This window comes from Arachis hypogaea, chromosome 18, assembly GCF_003086295.3.
Source record: "Arachis hypogaea cultivar Tifrunner chromosome 18, arahy.Tifrunner.gnm2.J5K5, whole genome shotgun sequence".
In the NCBI taxonomy this organism is placed as follows: domain Eukaryota; kingdom Viridiplantae; phylum Streptophyta; class Magnoliopsida; order Fabales; family Fabaceae; genus Arachis; species Arachis hypogaea.
Window position 1 is genome coordinate 10,721,345 of NC_092053.1, and position 20,739 is coordinate 10,742,083.

The following is a 20,739-nucleotide window of genomic DNA, read 5'->3' on the forward strand; positions in this document are numbered from 1 at the left end:
CCTCAAATAAACTAAGAAATAAAGCGAAATTACTTAAGGAATAACAAATTTAGTCAATACTTAATAGCAGCATCAAGTGAACCTCAATTAATTCACAAATGAACCGAAATTAGTTCAGTTTTGAACAAACAGTCAAAAAGATTCAATCATTAACAAAAACACATCTAATTCATTTCTAGATCCAAATGAACCTCAATTAAACTAAAAAATAAACCGAAATTACTTAAAAAATAAAAAATTTTGTCAATACTTATCAGCAGCATCAAGTGAACCTCAATTAACACACAAATGAATCGAAATTAGTTTAGTTTTGAACAAGCAATCAAAAAGACTCAATCATTAATAAAACTCATACAATTTATTTCTGAATCAAAATTAATCTCAATTAAACTAAGTAATGAACCGAAATTACTTAAAGAATAAAAAATTTGGTCAATACTTATCAACAACATTAAGTGAACCTCAATTAATTCACAAATGAATCGAAATTAGTTCAATTTTGAACAAGCAGTAAAAAAACTCAATCATCAACAAAAATACATCAAATTCATTTATGATCTAAATGAACCTCAATTAAAAGGAGGAAAAGAAAAAAGCAGCAACAACAACAGTAATAAAAAAATGACAATTGAGGAAAAACACGCGAAAAAGAAGAAGGAACGCAAAAAAGAAGGAAGACGAAGACGAAGAAAAAGAAAGAACACAAAGAAAAAGAAGAAGGAATTGAAGACGGAGAAGGAGAAAAGCAAAGACGAAGGAAGAATGCAAAGAAAAAGGAACGTGGAGATGAAGAAGAATATATTTGCGTTATTGAAGTGTATGTGTATATACACTGGTGTAATAAAAATAATTTTTGTTAAATTTAAACCAACTTAATTAGATTTGGTTACCAACAAAATTTAAATGTGTAACTGCACTATTTTTAGAAATCTATTTATTACCAATGTTTATATTTTTTATTATTTTTATTTTTTAGTATAGATCTTGTTTTTAATTTAAAGCTAATAATATTTTGTGGCTCAAAAAATATTAGTATTTATTTGGACTTTGGATCATAAGGACAGATGTAGGTTCGTGAGTTGGTGGCGTTGCCGACTTAAGACAAGTTCTAAGAAAGTGATTGGTGACGTCATTTCTGGCTCTCGTGCTTCAACGTCTTCTGGGATTATTAGACCTGCTGTTATTATCTTTGACCATAATATTAATTTTGACTAACCAAATTCTCCGTGGTTACAAAGTTAACACGTAAAAGAAGAATTAACGTTAAAACCACTAACGTTACTAACAACCCTGAATCCCTGATTACATAATAAGTTATTATTATAAATTTTATCCATTTAAATTATAACATGCAAAATATTGGTTTGGACAAGAAATATTTTTGAAAGCCAAGAAGCAATAGCTCAAATGGCATAGTCTCCTCATACTCAATTAAGAGGTTGCGAGTTCGAGTCTCCATATCTTTGGTAAAAAAAAAAAAAATATTTTTGAAAGATTTAGATATTAATAAAAATATTATTGAAAAGTTAAAATGATTAAATTTTTAAATAAATATTTTTAAAATTTTAATAAAAATATTATTTATTTATAAATAATAAATTATTTGGTTTTGCTATCCATATCCTAAAGATATAAATTAAGCATACGATAAAAAAAGTGTTGTAATATTATTTATTACTTCTATATATTAAAAACGTAAAAAAAATTTACTTTTAAATAACATTAAAACAATTTTTTTATGATATACTCTTACGGTATAGAATAGCAAAATTTTAAATTATTTTTGTATTTAATCAATAAATTATAAATTTACTCTAAATTTTGGTGAGAATTTAGATAATTATTTAAAAGATCCATGCAAAATATTAGAATAAAATTCAATGTCTAAACTCTTTTTAATTTTTTAAATTTTTTGTCATTTACAAAAAAATATAAAAACAAAAAAATTAATGTAAAATTATAAAATTTTAAAGATAAAAAATGAATTTTTTTTCCAATTATACTATCAAACAGTCGCATAAAAACTTCATCTTTAAAATGTTTTAAATAATATATAGACATATAGTTAATATTAAATTTGTATCATATTGTAAAATCTTTTAAACTATTTTTTATTATTTTAATCCATTAAAAATTATTTTTTCAATGAATAAATAAATAAATTTACGGAACTATACTCCGTAGTTTTCTGGTTATCACTATTGTGACTGCGTGAGCATGGAAAAGCAAATAGGAAAAGATGGAGTCAACTTTTCAGAAACATGGAAAAAAAAAATGAGATCTTTGACTGAATACGCGTATCATTTTCAATAATTTTATTAATGATTTACGAATTATGAACTATGCATACGCGTTCAACTTTTAATCCTTAATTACCATTCCCCAACTGCCCAACCAACACTTCTTAATCACTGAGCATAAGATCCATCATTCACCCAAAAACCCTTGAATCCCATTTTAATTTTTCAAGCTCCACATAACATACACGATCCTGTTCCCATCTTTTGATGGAAAAACGCTTCCTTTTTCAATTTTAACGATCGGTGTTTCTTTTGTGTTAGTGGAGGGTTCTCAATTGCGTAGTTATTCGAAGTTGCTGACTTTAGAATTGGGCCAAAAATGGGGTCAATTTGAAAGTTTCAAATTCATACTATTCATGGTCTCAACTTTGAAACACGATTGTTAGATGGCAATGGTTATATGAGCATGCATATAGGGAAAAGTTCCTATCTTTCATTCTTTCCCGGATTAGTTGGTGATATGCATGAATTTACATGAAGGGGTTGTTGATATTATCCTAGGGTAGCAATATTTACAGTTGTTGAAGATTTGAAGTTGTTGCATATATTAGATTAGCTTATCGTCGCTGCTTCAATAATGGGTTGCATAACTTCCAAGAGTTCTGCAGCTGTTGATGACAGTAGGGAAGGTATGAAAAGGAAATTGGCATCATCATCATCATCAAGCAAAAGGGTATCATCAAATATCAGTGTTCCAAGGCTGAATTCTTCTAGAAGAGTTGAGGATAATAAGGTTTTGGATGGTGTTGAGTTAAAGAATAAAATAGAGAAGCATGAATTGAGTGGTGTGGTTGATCATCATCATCATAATTATCATCATGGAATTGGAAGAGTTCCAAAGGCTTCACAGGGAGAGCAAGTTGCAGCAGGGTGGCCCACATGGCTTTCTTCTGTTGCTGGTGAAGCTATCAGAGGGTGGATACCTAGGAGTGCTAATACTTTTGAGAAGTTCTATAAAGTAAGGCTCTAATTTTGTATGACTATGTGCTCTACTGCTCTCACATCTCAATTACTAATTACTTAATACATGCTTTGCTTAATTTACTATTGGGAAATTTTAACTTCAATTAGTATCTACAGTTTTCCTTATTTAAAGAGGGTTACTAGATTAATTACATTTTCATTTCTGGTAATTGTGTGTCTTATGGTGTGTGAATGAATCCATGTAGAGTATACTGAAGATTTGAAGGGAATTAAATTTCAGAAGATAACTAACTTCATTGATACTTTACATGCGCATGAATCATGTTTTTACATTTGAAGCATACATGGCAATAAATGTGGCTGCTAGCTGGTATACACTTATTTAGATGACTGGATTTTGTGTGTAATTCATTTTGCATTGTTTTCTATAGTTGAGTGTTTTATAAAATGGAGTTAATACTGCATCATTCCATTATTTTTATTATGGTTAATAAAGGGGAAGGGGGGAGGATGGGGGGAAGCAAGAAAAAGAATGCAAGTTAAGACGATTTAACTGTCCTTTTATTTTTGTGTGTGTGAACTTGTTAATTTGATGATGCTTTATCGTTGATACATTCCTCACTTGCACTTCCTAAATGATCGATGTGATGGTATCATATGGTGCAGATTGGCCAAGGAACTTATAGTACTGTATATAAAGCACGTGACATAACTCACCAAAAGATTGTTGCCCTGAAGAGAGTACGTTTTGATAATCTCGATCCTGAGAGTGTCAAGTTTATGGCAAGGGAAATCCTCATTCTGCGCAGGCTTGACCATCCAAATGTAATAAAGTTGGAGGGTTTGATAACAGCGCCAACATCTCGCAGCTTGTACCTTGTTTTTGAATATATGGAACATGATCTTACTGGACTTGCAGCAAATCCTGCCATTAAGTTTTCTGAACCACAGGTACCAATTACTAAAATTTTTCACAAGTCTTTACCTAATAGTTTAAGCTTTTGCAGTGTCTGGTTATCAATAATTATGCATATTCCTATCAGATATAATGATAGAAGCATTTTGTTATTTGATATTAACCTTTTTCTTGTGTAACTCGTTAGTCTGATAGTCTAACTTATCTAAGTAATTTTCCTTTTTATTTCAGGTTAAATGCTACATGAAGCAGCTCCTTAGTGGATTAGATCATTGTCATGGTCATGGTGTCCTCCACCGTGACATAAAGGGCTCAAATCTTCTCATTGACAATAACGGCATCTTAAAGATTGCAGATTTTGGCTTGGCAAATTTTTTAGATCCCCATCTTAATGTTCCATTGACCAGCCGTGTTGTAACTCTATGGTATAGACCCCAGAACTTTTACTTGGAGCATCTCGTTATGGAGTTGCAGTGGATTTGTGGAGCACTGGTTGCATACTTGGAGAATTATATTCTGGCAGGCCCATATTGCCTGGAAAAACAGAGGTATGATTTTTCAGAATCTCGTGCACAATTTTGAATTGATATTTTACATTAGCTTAATTTTAGTTCCTTGTAGGTTGAGCAATTGCATAAGATTTTTAAACTTTGCGGATCACCATCCGAGGACTACTGGCGCAAATTGCGGTTGCCACATTCAACGGTATTCAGGCCTCCGCACCATTATAGGCGATGTATTACAGACACATTTAAGGAATGCCCATCTGCTGCCGTGAGGCTTATAGAGACCCTACTTTCTGTTGATCCTACAAATCGAGGAACAGCAGCCGATGCTCTAAAGAGTGATGTAAGTGGATTTATGTTTTCAGCAAGTGCAGTTAATATGGTTTAGATTGATTTTGATTTTCATCTATCTGTAATGCATTTTGTGAGATTCATAGACTATGTTCTCTGCATACTGTGTGTAAGATAGCGCTATATCTCTCATGTAATACTGTATTACAAGATATTGAAGGAACCTTTTCCTTTCTAAGACTCTTTGGAGGCAGTAATTCTCCATTTTGATATTTACCCCCTTTTATCGGCAGTTCTTTAAATTGGAACCCCTTGCTTGTGATCCATCAAGTTTACCAAAATATCCTCCTAGCAAAGAGATTGACTCTAAAATCTTGGATGAGGCAACAAGAAGGTACCTGCTATAAGATTATCATTATTCTCTTTTTAAGTAGAACAAAGACAAATTGAGATGCATTTTTTATTAACTGTAAGTGGAAAATTATATTCCATCATTAGAACATAAACTATCATTCGGAAATAAATTATACCCTATGATATATTCAACATGAACAAAAGCAACATCATATGTCAAAAATACATATAAAACAAAGAAATATGCATATCATTGGTGTTTGAAGTCTGGAAAAAATAGTAATATGTTTCCTCTTAAAGCTTTTTAGCAATTCAATCAACTGCAGCTTTTGTTTCTTGGCCAATGTCGACTTTGTATTGTGCATGACATGATTCATCATTTGTTCATACATGGGAGCTATACTTCTTACCTAGTAATATTGTTGATATACATTTTTGTTTATCATCTTAGGCAAGGAGCTGCTGGGGGAAAGCAGCAAAAATCTGGATGGAGAGTCAGACAGGATAACGAACAACATTCTTTTGTCCAATCAAAAGGCAATGTTAACTCCCGCAAGTCAGTGCAGGTAATTCAAACAAGCTTCATCATTTCTCCTTGTTACGTTTCCTAGTTGAAATCAATTTTTATGATCTGCCTCTGTTGAATACATCCAGTTATAGGATTTCTCATGATTGTTCTTCATAGGATGATAATGGCAAGTGAAAATTATGTTTTGAGAGTTCCAATTTAATTGCTTGCTTTGCTAAGAATAAACAGATACAATGAGACACTATGCTATGTATATACTCTTCAAATTAGAAGAACTAGTTAAAATATGCCAAAAGGGAGAAAAAATGTCTATTTATTCTTTTTCCTTTTGCCCTCTCAACTGCAAAATATTCTTTCAATTTTCATCTCGATATATGACAAGTTTATTGGATGCAGCAAGGGCAACATTGTTCAAGCTCAAAGAGCCAGAGTGGATTGTTAAACTCTCATGGCGAAGCAGTGTCTGGATATTTAGTGTTTCCACATAACCAGTCAAATGACACTAAAGAAATGGAAAATGACTTCTCTGGACCTCTTTATCGGAGGCCTTCACATTCAGGTCCATTAGTTCCGGTCTTTGCCTGGGAAAAGGCTAGAAACGAAGTTGGTGACCAGATTTCTGGATCAAACAAAGCCAATCTTTCAAAAGTGTCTGGTTTAGTGGCATCTAGGACTACGGTGTCTCAGGATCAAGAACAAAAGCCAGTTCCCTTGAAGTCGAAGAAAACAAGTCAACTACAACAATCTTTTGTTTCGACTAATGGTGGTTCAGGAACAAGGAGGAGGCATGATAGGTCTCGCTTGTCTCAGAGAATCGATATCAGTCAACTTCAAGAAGGAAAAATCCCCACTGAAAATTTAATTCAGGTTAGGTTTTTAGATTCCTCTTCTGTCTTATGGGGTGTGTTCTGTTTGGACCAAATTGGCTGTACAATTAAGTACTTTCTGAAAGTTAAAATATCTAGGTTTTACTTCACAAACTAAAATAAACACTACACAAAATAATTTGCTTATAGTTACTTTTTCGTACAAGTCTTTTTCCTTTGGCAAGAACTCATTTTACTAATTCTCATCTTTGGTAAGAACTCATTTTTTTTTAATGGGTAAAGTATACTTTTTGTCCTTGAAGTTTGACAAAAGTTTTAAAAATACCCCTAAGTTTTATTTTGTTTCAATTTTGTCCACAAGTTTTCGATTTGCGTCAAATATACCTTGACAGCTAATTTTTCAAAAAATTTAAAACCAATTCAACAACAATTTCATAAGAACAACCCTCAACACAAGCAAATCAAGCATCATTTTCATGCATTATTGTTAGATTGGTCTTAAATTTTTTGAAAATTTAGCCGTCATGGGTATATTTGATGCAAATCGAAAACTTCTGGGACAAAATTGAAACAAAATAAAACTTAAGGGTATTTTTGAAACTTTTGCCAAACTTCAGGGACAAAAAGTATACTTTACCCTTTTTTAATTATATCTTTGTATCATAAAAATGCCAATATTTGTCATTGTTTTCTATAAAATTGCTTTTGATCCTGTGGTTTTGCTGAACAATAATGTCGCTATTTCAGGATGGACGCGAGTCCATGGGAAACAAAATGTATCTCTCTGGTCCATTGGTGGTTTCATCAAACAATGTAGATCAGATCCTCAAAGAACATGATAGAAAGATCCAAGAATATTCAAGGCGATTAAGAAATGATAGGTCCAAAGGTGACAAGATTCATGCAAAGTGAAAGTTAGATGATTAGTCATTAGTCAATCACATACTTCATTTCTGTTTATATATAATTATTACGCATCCTACATTCAACACAAGAATCATTAACATGCATTAGGTACATTTAAAGGTGAGATTGTGATGTTTATATGTACTTCAAATTATTCAACCGTCCATCTCACCTTTAGGTTTACCTAGTGTATGATAAATTGAATTCAATTTTATGCATAGTAGCATTCTCCTTTAATGGCAATATTATTTATCTCTAAACATTGCAGAATCTGAAAAGGTATGTTCAAGCAAGCACATTTTGTAATTATATAAACAATAATGTAAGTTGTGGCATTTTATAAGAAGAATTTGATTTGAATATTCCTTCCCTTCTTCAAAGTCAATGAACAATAAGGATTGGCAAATGAATAATAGAAAAAGCTACTTTTATAAATAGGACTTAATAAAGAGTCCTCCTTTGGAGGTTATCTGATCACATGCGTTGAAACACTTCTAAAGACGGCAACAACTTTGAACCTAAACTTTATCTGCCTTCTAGAATGGCACTGTTGTCACTTGCATATTGCATCATAGAACTAGAACTGAACATCATAGAACTAGAACTGAACATCCTAACCTCATCCATGGTTGGATAATCATTATGTGGAAAGGTACACTCACTTCTAGACCACATTGCTGCTGATTTTATTTTTGCAAGTAAACCCATCTCTGCACTTTCTTCGTTAGACTCAACACCTTCCATTTCCCCTTCCAGCATTTTCACAACTTGCCTCATCATTGGTCTCATATTAGGGTCTGAATTTGAACAAAGCAAACCCAAATGAAGCAATTTCTCAGCTTCCTCAATAGAGTATCCCCCTTTAGCCTTTAACCTCTCATCTACAGCACTGTGCAACTGATCAGCCACTGATAGGGACATCAACCATTCAAGTAACCCTGGCTTGTGTTCTTCAATAGGCCTTCTGCCACAAAGCACTTCCAATGCCAAGATTCCAAAACCATACACATCAGATTGAGTTGATACCCTTCCTGTTCTAATTACTTCAGGAGCTATGTATCCTACTGTGCCTAATACTCTAGTTGTCGCGGCGACTTCTCCTTGATGATTGTGCATTCGTGCCAATCCGAAATCTCCCAACCTAGCATTCATGTCCTTGTCCAGTAGAACATTGCTCGCTTTGATGTCCCTGTGCAAGACCTTAACTTCCCAACCCTCATGCAGGTAAAGAATCCCTGCAGCCACATCTTTCAAAACCTCAAACCTCTCTTTCCACCCTAGCATCATTCTCTCTTCGCACTCGAAGATTCTTTGGTCTAAACTTCCATTGTTCATGAAGTCGTAAACAAGAATCAAGTTTCCCTTCTCTTTCTTGCACCAGCCTTTCAACCCCACCAAATTTTTATGCCTCATTCTTCCTAGACTTGAGAGCTCAGCCAAGAACTCTCTCATCCCTTCTCCTTCTTGAGGGATTCTCTTCACTGCAACTTCTTCACCTTGCAAGATCCCTTTATATACCTTCCCATTCGCTCCGTTACCAACAACATTCTGTTCAGAGAACCCCCTTGTTGCTGCATCAATCTCATGGAAACTAATCCTATGGGGCCAGTACTCCAATTCCCATTCTTCAAGTTCTTCATCTGCCTTGTTTTGCCTACAGAAAATCAACAACACAAACCCAGCACCAATAATGATAGTAATGAAGACTCCAACAATTATAGCTCCTGATCCAGAAAACCACCTTTTATGAAAGACAAATGAAGGCAAATTATCAGTGACTAAAGCATCACCAATTGAAAAATTTGAATCGCTAAAACTCCAAGCAAGTATTTTAGTACTATCTATTGCCCTCCCTGTTGAAGCACTGAAACCAACATACATTTCTTCCACAAGAACCTCAGAAAGATTAACATTCGAACTGATTAGAGGCACTCGAGGCCGCATTTCTCCTGCCTTAGCCATAGTAATATTGAACTGTGAGTGGTTGAACTCAATCCATACTTGATAATTCTCCCCACTGTTTATCTTCAACACCTTGAATTCCTTATCATCTTTCCCACCCCAATAGCCTGCTTCATGTGCAACCAAGGAAACAAGCGAGTTTATGTCAACACCAACATGGTTGTCATTTATGTCTTGAAATACTTCTTCATTTCTAATAGTGTCAAACTCAACTCCAAGAACATGGTTCTGTGGATTGCCTTCATTGCTGAGATTGAAGAGACCAAGATACTGACTTGAGGTTGTGCCATTTAGACCTCTTGATGGTGTGAACAAGAAAGCAAAACCAGGGCCAGCATCAAAGTTTTTGAAGGGGGCAAGAGAGAATATAAAGGAGGTTGCAAAGGGGAGAAGGGTGGACGAGTTGGCTCGTTTGGTTCGTATTCTGTGAGGGTAAAAAGCACGGCCAATTGTGAAGAAACTCTGGTTTGTAAGAGTGAGAATGGAGGACTGAATACTGGCATTTCCAAATAAGGTGATATTTTTGTTGCTGAAGTTTGTGTTATAGACAAATTCAGTGGCTGAAGCTGAGTTCAAAGTGGTTAAAGTGTGAAGAATTAGAACGAGGTATAGTAGAGACATTATGAAAAAACTTTTCCAAACTGAAACAGGTTGATGCATATGATTTATGTCTTATGAATCCTCCAAAAGAGTGTAGAGCAGCAAAGATATATAAAGTATCGTATCTAATACTTCGAAAAGTATTTGCTGACAAATTCAAGTCTTTGTAGGTCAATCCTCATCAATTCACCACAGAAGTTGTTGCATAAATTAAATTGTCTTTTGGCAATTTGGCATGCACGTGAAGTACTCATCTTTAGGTATACTTGGCATTCAAATGTAATACAATTTATCAAGATTTTAGACATTATTCACCTATGATGAAGGTAGCTATTCCATCAGAGAAAGTGATATGAATATCTTGCGGAGTCATTAAGCTAAGTATGCCAAGTTTCTAGAGGGTAACCTAGCTAATTTGGGCAATTAAGGGTGTGTTTGGTTTGTATTTTTATTTTCTATTTTTATTTTCTATGTTTTTTGTTTTTTAGATTTTGTGAAGGAAGAAGTGAATCAATAAAATTTTGTTTTCTATTTTCACCTCCTGTTTTTACTTTTTTCTTCACAAAATCCAAAAAACAGAAAACACTGAAAATGAAAATATAAACCAAATGCACCCTAAATAGTCTTAAAAAAAAAAACAAACTTAGCTTCATGAGTTAGTTGAGTGGTTAGCACACTCGTTCGCTTAAACAAGTGTTAGAGAGTTCAAATTTTGTTTTGTACATGCAGCAAACCCTTAAATGAAATTCAAATTCGTAACACATTAGTCTTTGATCTACTAAATTGAGGATACCATGAAAAAAAAAGGGCCAAAAAAGGCTCAGCTTCTGTACTTATGTCTCTTTTTCATCTCAACATATGTCATAAATTTATTTAGATGATATTAATGAAATGGAAAACTACTTCTTTGGACCACTCCATATATGGCTTCAAATTATTTGTATTAAGTTCTTTATAAAAAGCTCATTCTAACAAATTTTCAGTTACTGTTTTAGCGAACACTACTTGTGCTCAGAGGTATATAAATCTTATAAGTTTGCATGCTGAATTAATTGATACTAATTTCTGAGGCTAATGTTTTTGGTTATGGAAGTAAAAGTAATGATATACCTTAACCTTGTAATTTTTAGTGTTTTTCAAAATTGTGAAAAATATATAAATTGGAGGATTACCTCAAATGTTTTAATTTTTTTAACACAAATCGGACGATCTGATTTCTATACTTCTACAAATCTGACGGTCTGATTTGTGTACCTCTAGAAATCGAACAGTCTGATTTATGTACCTCTAATCAATCGGACGGTCTGATTTCTACTTCTTTAATTAAACAATTTCACATTTGAGAATAACACCCAACAATTCACATTTTAAAAAAACACAATTACCACTCCAATATTAAAAATAAAAAGTTCAATTTCTGAGTGCGAAATGCATTTCGAATATCTAAACATAATATTTTATATTGACACTCATTCCATCACCTTAGATTTTGGTGTGGTCCGCACTTTATTATCCAAATTCGTTGTTTTTATCTATAAGTCTGTCGTAGACACTAAGTTTTAAATGTTCAAATAAAACTTTCAAAAATTAAAAATTTCTCTAAATTTTACCTGTCAATAAACGAGAAGGATAGGCAAACAACTAATTCAAAAATAGCAGTAGTAAATCAATTCACTTTTTTTTTTTTAAACCAGGCTACACTTTACACAAGAATATATGAGTCCTCCTTTGGACGTCAATTGGTCACGTGCATTGAAAAGTCTATAAGACTTTGAATTGCTTTTTTTGGTAGTTTTTCACAAGCTCCTAACAAGGTAGACCCTTTGAATTTTCTTTATTCAACATGGTGGATAATCTGAAAATTGCAACAACTAAAATGTTACCTACCTTCTCTAATGATGTCTGATTCTGAGAATTCTGGTGGAATGGTACCTGAGCCACTTCTAGGACTGAATATCCTAATTTCATCCAAAGTAGGTTGTGGAAAAGTACATTCATTATCAGACCACATTGATGCTGATTTTATTTTTCCTAGTAAACTGATCTCCATATTTTCTTCATCAGAATCAACTCCTTCCATATCACCTTCTAGCATTTTCAAAATCTGCCTCATCATTGGCCTCTTATTAGGGTCTGAATTTGAACATAACAGACCCAAATGAAGCAACCTCTCAGCTTCTTCAATGGTGTATCCACCCTTAGCCTTCAATCTCTGATCAACAGCACTAAGCAACTGGCCATTCACCGTTAGGGAGACCAACCATTCAAGTAGCCCTGGCTTGTGTTCTTCAATTGGCCTTCTTCCACAAAGCACTTCCAACATCATTATTCCGAAACCATACACATCAGATTGTGTTGATGCTCTTCCAGTTCTAATTACTTCAGGAGCTATGTATCCTACTGTGCCTAATACTTGTGTTGTGGTGGCTACTTGTCCATGATGATCATGCATTCGCGCCAATCCGAAATCTCCCAACCTGGCATTCATGTCCTTGTCCAGTAGAACATTGCTTGCTTTGATGTCCCTATGCAAAACCTTAACTTCCCAACCCTCATGCAGGTATAGAATCCCTGCAGCCACATTTTTCAAAATATTTATCCTCTCTTCCCAACATAGCATCATGTTTTCGTCACTGTCATGGATCCTTTTGTCTAAACTTCCATTGTTCATCAAGTCATAAACAAGAATCAAGTTTCCCTTTTCTTTCTTGCACCAACCTCTCAATCCAACCAAGTTTTTGTGCCTCATTCTACCAAGACTTGAGACCTCAGCCAAGAACTCTCTCATCCCTTGTTCTCTTTCTTGAAGAATTCTCTTCACTGCTACTTCTTCACCTTGCAGAACTCCTTTATATACCTTCCCATTTCCGCCATTACCAACCACGTTCTCTTCAGAGAACCCCCTAGTCGCTGCATCAATCTCATGGAAACTAATCCTATGAGGCCAATACTCTAACTCCCAGTCTTCAAGTTCTTCACCTTTCTTGTTTCGCCTGCGTAGCACAAACAACACTGTAGAGCCACAACCAATGATTAGCACACTGATTACTCCAAGAAGTAAGGCTCTTAATCCGGAAAACCATCTTTTATGAAGGACGAATGAAGGCAAGTTGTCAGTCACTAAAGCATCAGCAATTGAAAAATTTGAATTGCTAAAACTCCAAGCAAGAATATTAACCCTGTCTAATATTTTCCCTGTTGATGCACTGAAACCAACATACATTTCATCCATAAGAACCTCAGATACATTAAGGTTTATACTGATAAGAGGCGCTCGAGGCCTCTTTTGTCCTGCCTTAGCCATAGTAACATTAAGCTGTGAATGCTTGAACTCAATCCATACCTGATAATTCTCTCCATTGCTTATCTTCAACACCTTGAACTCCTTATCATCATTCCCACACCAATATCCAGCCTCATGTGAAATTGTCGAAGCAAGCGAGTTTATGTCAACACCAACATGATTTCCATTGATATCGTCGAACTCTTCATTCATAATTGTGTCGAATTCAACTCCAAAAACATGGTTCTGGGGACTGCCTTCATTGCTGAGATTGAAAAGGCCAAGATACTCGGCCGAGGATCTGCCGTTTACACCTCTTGATGGTGCAAATATGAAAGCAAGACCATGACCAGTAATAACAAAGTTTTTAATGGGGGAAACAGAGAAGATGAAGGAGGTTGCAAATGGGAGAAGAGTTGAAGAGTTGGCTTGTTTGGTAGGTATTTTATGAGGATAGAAAGCGCGGCCTATGGAGAAGAAACTCTGATTAGTTAGAGTTAGAATGGAGGATTCAATACTTGCATTTCCAAATAAATTGATGTTTTTGTGGCTGAAATTTGTGTTGTAGACAAATTCAGTGGCTGAAGCTAAGTTCAGAGTGGTTACAATATGAAGAAGGATAACAAGGAAATGAAATAGAGACATTGGAATGTAACTGAGGAATGAGAATGGTACACAAACTTTTGAAACTTGAAATAAGGCTCTGCATATGATTCTTTATCTCCAGTGAAGTGTCCAAAAGAATAAGGAGGAGGAAAGTTAATGGTATGTTCTTTGAAAGGTACTTGCCGGCATACACAAGTCATTGCAGATCAGTCATATCAACTCAAGCCTTGGTTGCTGAAAATTAGCATTTCCTTCTCAATTCTCATATTTGTTTCTGATTTAAACATTTGAGAATATTTTAGGTCAACATAAGTGTCATCTGTCCCACAAGAGGTATTTAGAGAACTTGGTAGTTTAATTTTGACTAGAAGCATGTTGCAACTTCTTGTTATAGAGTATTCCTTTGGAACAAAACAGAGGTAGAAAAAATGGGTTGAAAGAAAAATGTATGGCACCTACCTTTCGCATTGTGAATTAATTAGTATATATGAATATTATTATAGTGTACAAAAATGTGTCTCTGTCGTTGGAAAAACGTAAGTCCTTCTCTTGAATAAAAGTCGACAAAAGAATATTCATAGAATAAAATACATCAAAATCAAATTAAAAGATTCAACAGGTATGCTAATACTAAAATAAGGTAGTTTTACTATGATCGTATAAAGAATGGAAATGAAAAATCCACGAGATATATTAATTATAATGTTGCAATGAACATTTAAAAAAAAAAATTAAACAAAAGTGGAAAAAAAAATTATGTTACAGAAATTGATGACAAGAAGCATCATCCTTCAGTGTTACAAAAGACTTACAAAGCAGCAAGTGCTTCTAGCACTCTACATGGTGATAGACTCAATTTCAATTCTCATCTTCCTTCTGAGATTGATTCAGAATCTGGTTGTAGGCTTGGATAAGAGAAGCTTTGAGATGCTGTGGAATAGAACTTAGTCTGCAAAATTTCATCAAAAGTAGGATAATTCACAGTGGCAGAACTTGTTGAACTCCTAGACCATGATGCCGCTGAGTTTATTTTCCCAAGAAGACTCATATTGATGCATGAATCATTACAATCACAGTTTCTTATTCCTTCCAAAATTTTCACCACTTGCCTCATTGTTGGCCTAATACCAGGGTCTGAACTTGCACATAACAAACCCAAATGCAACACTCTCTCAACTTCCTCAGTGCTGAAACCACTTTGATTCTTCAGCCTCTCATCAACAGCAAAACTCAATTGCCCTTTCTCCATAAGGGAAAATACCCAATCAACCAATGCAGGTTTATCTACCACAATAGGCCTTCTCCCACACACCACTTCCAAGATTAATATTCCAAAACTGTACACATCAGTAGCGGTTGATGGTCGACCGATTCGGACTAGCTCTGGTGCCATGTAACCCAGAGTTCCAATCACTCTTGTTGTGTCAGACACGTTTTCCTGTCGGTGCAGCCTGGCTAGGCCGAAATCTCCCAATCGTGCGTTCATATCCTTGTCGAGTAGTACATTACTTGCTTTAATATCTCTATGCAAGACCTCGAATTCCCAGCCTTCGTGTAGGTACAAAATTCCACAAGCTACATTTTGAAGCACACTGAGCCTGAGTTCCCAGCTGAGTATCATGGTGTCATCTTCACACTCGAAAATTCTCTTATCCAAGCTCTCATTCCCCATATAATCATATACAAGGATCAATTTCCCTCCTTTTTTTTTGCTCCACCCTCTGAAACCAACCAAATTCCTGTGTTTCATTCTCCCTAGGCTTGAGATCTCTGCCAGAAACTCTCTCATCTCATGCTGAGTTTCATGGTTGAATCTCTTAACCGCGACTTCTACACCTTTCAACACTCCCTTGTAAACTCTCCCACTTGTCCCATTCCCAATCACATTCTCCTCCGAGAATCCATTCGTCGCAACACAAATCTCTTCATAGCTAATTCTGTGAGGCCAATATTCCAATTCCCAATCTTCAACCTGTTCATCTTTCCCTCCTCTTTTTCCTTTGGATCTTAATAATAAACTCAAAAACACCAAAGTACCACAACCAATAACTATCAGTCCACCAAAAATGACCCCCAAAATGAAATATTTTGATCTATAAATCAATGCCTTTGGATGCACGAATAAAGGCAAACGGTTGGTGTGCAAGGCATCACCGATCGAAAAATTCGAATTGCTAAAACTCCAAGCCAAGATTCTACACTCATCAACCATTCTCCCTGTTGCCCCAGAAAACCCCACATACATCTCATCCAACAAAACCCCAGAAAGGTTAATAGGCTTATTATGAATCAAAGGCCTTTGAGGCTTCCTATGCCCTGCTATGGCCATAGTAACATTGATATGTGAACCATCAAACTCAATCCAAACCTGATAATTTTCACCACTAGCAAGCTTCAATTCCTCCATTGTTTCACCATCTTTCCCACCCCAAAACCCAGCAGGTTCAGAATACTCAGACATCATTGAATTCACATCAACACCAATATGGTTATCATTCAATTCATTGAACTCCTCATTCCTAAAATCATCAAACTCAATGGCAAATACATGGTTTGAGGCGTTACCTGCTGTGGAACGGTTAAATAGTCCCATGTAGTTCCCTGAGAGTTCACCATGGATGGCCATGACAGGTGTGAAGAAGAGAGCAAAGCCATGAGCAATGGGGAAGTTCTTGATAGGAGCAATGGAGAATATGAAAGAAGTTGAAAAGGGAAGAAGGGTAGAATTTGATTGTTTCTTCATTGGTATCTTGAAAGGGTAAAAGGCACGGCCAATGGAAAAGTAAGTTTGGTTAGTGAGAGAGAGAATGGAATTTTGGATTGTGGCATTTCCATAGAGCTTGGTGTTTGTAGAGTTGAAGTTTCTGTTATACACAAATTCAGTTGCTGACACACAACTCAAAAGAGCTATGTTAAGATTGAGAATGGCCATGAAGAAGAACAAGGTATGAATATCATGAACCATCATCATCATCTTCATGGTTAAGGTAAGACAATCAAAAACGAAGATGGTTCTTTGCTTCACTTTCTACTACTTTAATTTGTACAAAGCTTACCAAGAAAACATGTGCTGTTTTTTCGTATCATGTAGTATTAAGTATTGACTATTGACCCTTGTCCTTGTTGGAAAAAATAATAATAAAATTGAAGAAGTAGAATTAATATAATCCTCTTGTGGTTATTTGTGGTGATTTTTTTTGTGATGATAATAGTTCATCTTTATGTGTTGCGATTTTTGGTAGTATAATTTTTATAAGTTTGGAAGGAATATCTTATAAAAAAAAGTTTGTTGTTTATAAAAGTTTATGAAGATTTAGAAAATATTTAGATTTATTCAAAAAAAGAGAAATAGTATTTTATTGTAGTGCAGTACGTCTATGTCGGTTTAGAAATGCAATAGATTTGGATTTATCTTTATTTTTATCTTTTAAAATTTTTTATAATCAAATATTACGTTTTCTATTAAATAATAGTTTATAAACGGAATACTTATTTTTTTTATTAGATATAAATTTTATGATTTTTCTACTATCTGTAAGTGACTTTTGATTTTTTTTTATGAATTAAAATTTTATTTTTTCTGTAAGAAAATATAATATATTTTTTAAAGTTAGGATTATATATATTCAGTAAAGACAAGTTGGCAACTGGGATATTAACTACTACAATAGACAATAGTCAATTATTTTTCTATTACTATGATAAACGGAATGTAACAAATTGTTTAAATATTAATTAGTGACTAAGAGTCGAACATCGACCGACCCATTACATGAGATGAAAGCTAAATTAAAGTGCGCAAGTTAATGCGACTTTATCTCACTCTCTCCGTTATTTATTTATTTTGCAATTATCTTATTTTTGTTCTATAGAATTACACTTTTTACATTATCTTAGTCATTTCTATATATATTAGGAGTAGTAGATAAAAATCATAAAATATAAAGGATGAGTGTTTATTATCATTTTATCATTATTAACACCAGTGTGTAATTATATTAGTATATTATTAATAAAAGTGTCTATTTCATCGATACAATTAAAACTAAAAATTAAAACTAAAAAGCAGGAGTGTTTGTTATTCTTATGTTGGATAATTACAAAAGATGGAGTTAATCAGTGAAATTCAATTTCAAGCTAACCAATTCCTAACCCTCCTAACTAACTTATCTTTCTAACTTTTTTACATAATTTAACTAATATAAATTTCATTAGTGGTAGAAAAGATAATCAAATTAATTAACAGTAGTCAATGAGTTATAGTTCAAATAGCATAGTCTTTCCATACTCAATTAAGAGGTTGTGGATTCGAATCTCCTATTTTTTTTAAAAAAAATTAATTAACGGTAAAAAGTCTACACACCATATATATAATATTAGATAAAATCATTTTGACTTGTCTAATTCTATTTTAGTTTCTTTGATTGGAGCAAGCAAGGCAGTCCCCAGCCCACACAAAATAAAAGCATGGTGGAAGTGACACTATGGATGATATAATTTTTCCCAAAAAAAGATTACCAAAAATAAATATAGAAACATATCATTACATGAAAAAGGAAACAAAAATGATGAGAATAATAAACAAGGCAATAGTTGCAATCACATAATTCGTGATACGTCAGCCAGTGTGAGTTGGTGAGGGAGTGTTTTGTCTCACTCTCTTTTGGGTTCATAACTCATAAGCCACGTTGTATTGAATATTGATGAATAAATCGTGCCACCATTTATTTTTTTTTTTTCCACGGAGGAGATCTTGTTTCAATTTATGTCGTGGCCTAAACACTTTATCAACTTTATTATAATTTACAAAAACATTTTTACATTTTCTTTTTATCATAAAGTTTTACGTTAAACTAATTATCCTTATCCCACAACGATTCCTTAGTTTTATTTATTTTTGGTCTTGTGTCGTATGATTATTATTTTATTATGGAGACCACTTTAATAAAGATACTAAAAATATTTTTTTTTAAAGATATTCACACATGTCATATTATTATTGGATATCTTTATTAAATCGGTTAATAATTGATTTTTTTAATAAATCAGAATAAAATTAGTTTATTATACCAACAATAATAAATCTAATTGTTTAAACCTGATTTAATCCGATCGAATTATATCATCTAAATCGAATATCTTTAAATTTTTTGATAAAAAGATAATTATATCCCTAATTTTTTATTTTTCGGACATTTAAAATTCTAAAAATTAAAAAATATAATTAAATTCTTAGAAAAAAATTTGAGTTTATTGTTATTGTTATAAAAAAAATCGATTTTATTTTAATTTGTTAAGAAATTAAAAAATAACTAATTCATTAATACGTTTAATAATAATGCAACACATAAATATTTTTATAAAAAGACATTTTATGCGTATTTTGGAGCATCCCATTTATTATTTGATCCACATCTTCATAGAAAGTGCTACGGGCCCACCGTCAATTAACTTGTGGCTTCGGAGAAAGTGGTTTAGATCCAATAATATTCTAACGCATTTTATTGCATATAATTACGCAAGTACGTAACCTTCAATTATCATGCTTCGTGATTCATCACCCTTGACCTTTGTCCCTTTGGGTTTTGGTACCAGAAATTGGATTAAATCCTCCCAATACTCTCTGAAATTTACTATTTTATTGTTTTAGTTTTTAAAATTAAAATAATTTTATTATATTGATTTCTAAAATTTGGTTCTAAATATTATAGAGCGTTGAGCTGGTTCTGATTTATTAGGTTAGACAGATATTTAAACGACGATATTTATTTTGATATTTAAATAAAATAAAAGTAAGATCGTTTTAAAAAATGAATGAGGATAAAAGTACATATATATCAACGTTGTAAATGAAATTTAATATCATTATATTTATATATGTTTTCTGAAAAATTCTATACTAAAAACAAAGAGTTAACAACTTAATATTGTGATATGAATGTTTATGACTTCTTTTAATATAGGCATTGAATTTTTTAAAGTTGAGAGACTCATGTTATAAAAAAAATTGTATTTAATGAGGTTTAAAAATAATGTCCCTTATATGTGTATAAATAGAATAGCATAACTTGAGATATGACACATACAAAATTAATATAAAATACTTCTCTTTCTTTATAGAGATGTATACTGTAACATATAATATTAGTGAATATATTTGAATCATCTCAGTTATATTAAGATAATAATATTAGTGAATATTAATACTAAAGTTCTTTATTTACACTTTTTATATTTTATATTTATTTCCTCTTCTTTATTTATTTTACAACACGTTATCAGTACGAGACTCTGATCAAAATTTAAGAAGACTCAAATAATAAATTTTCATTATGTCAAAACTCTTTCATCTTGAATTTAATGCTCTTGATATATATGGAAACTAAGGTTCTAAAAATTGGGTCGGAATGACCGGTTCGACCGGATTAATCGATAATCGGTTATCTAACTAGTCCGATTGACCCCAGAACTGAGTTGCAAAAAATCAGAGAAAAAATCGACTGAACCGGTGGTTAATCAACGAACCGGACAAACCGGCCGGATTTTTTTAAACCCCAATTTTTAACATGCCCTAAAATGTGTCGTTTTGAGGCCGAAACCTAACCCACCCACTAACCTAACCTAACCCAACGAAGCCACTCACTCAATTCTCACTCTCTGCACCGTTCCCCTCGCTCAACTCTTACTCTCTCATCACTGCTCTAATGCTTTGCGCCTCTATCGTCCACCATTTGT

General features: G+C 33.4%; 3 protein-coding genes and 1 pseudogene across 3 annotated transcripts; 1 reads left to right on the forward strand and 3 right to left on the reverse strand.

The window, feature by feature from the left end:
• The first annotated feature begins 2,186 nt into the window (after nucleotides 1-2,186).
• Nucleotides 2,187-7,915, forward strand: LOC112772915 (probable serine/threonine-protein kinase At1g54610; annotated as a pseudogene).
• Nucleotides 7,864-10,885, reverse strand: LOC112772914 (probable L-type lectin-domain containing receptor kinase VII.2). The gene has a single exon (XM_025817925.3). It carries the CDS (start codon nucleotides 10,173-10,175, stop codon nucleotides 8,079-8,081), a length of 2,097 nt encoding a protein of 698 aa, XP_025673710.1. The 5' UTR covers nucleotides 10,176-10,885; the 3' UTR covers nucleotides 7,864-8,078.
• Nucleotides 10,886-11,759: 874 nt separating this feature from the next.
• On the reverse strand, nucleotides 11,760-14,535 carry LOC112771769 (L-type lectin-domain containing receptor kinase VII.1-like). The gene has a single exon (XM_025816587.2). The coding sequence runs from the start codon at nucleotides 14,041-14,043 to the stop codon at nucleotides 11,995-11,997; it is 2,049 nt and encodes a 682-aa protein (XP_025672372.1). The 5' UTR covers nucleotides 14,044-14,535; the 3' UTR covers nucleotides 11,760-11,994.
• A 142-nt stretch (nucleotides 14,536-14,677) lies between these two features.
• LOC112771768 (probable L-type lectin-domain containing receptor kinase VII.2) lies at nucleotides 14,678-17,140 on the reverse strand. Its single transcript, XM_025816586.3, has one exon. The coding sequence runs from the start codon at nucleotides 16,982-16,984 to the stop codon at nucleotides 14,870-14,872; it is 2,115 nt and encodes a 704-aa protein (XP_025672371.1). The 5' UTR covers nucleotides 16,985-17,140; the 3' UTR covers nucleotides 14,678-14,869.
• Nucleotides 17,141-20,739: the final 3,599 nt, after the last annotated feature.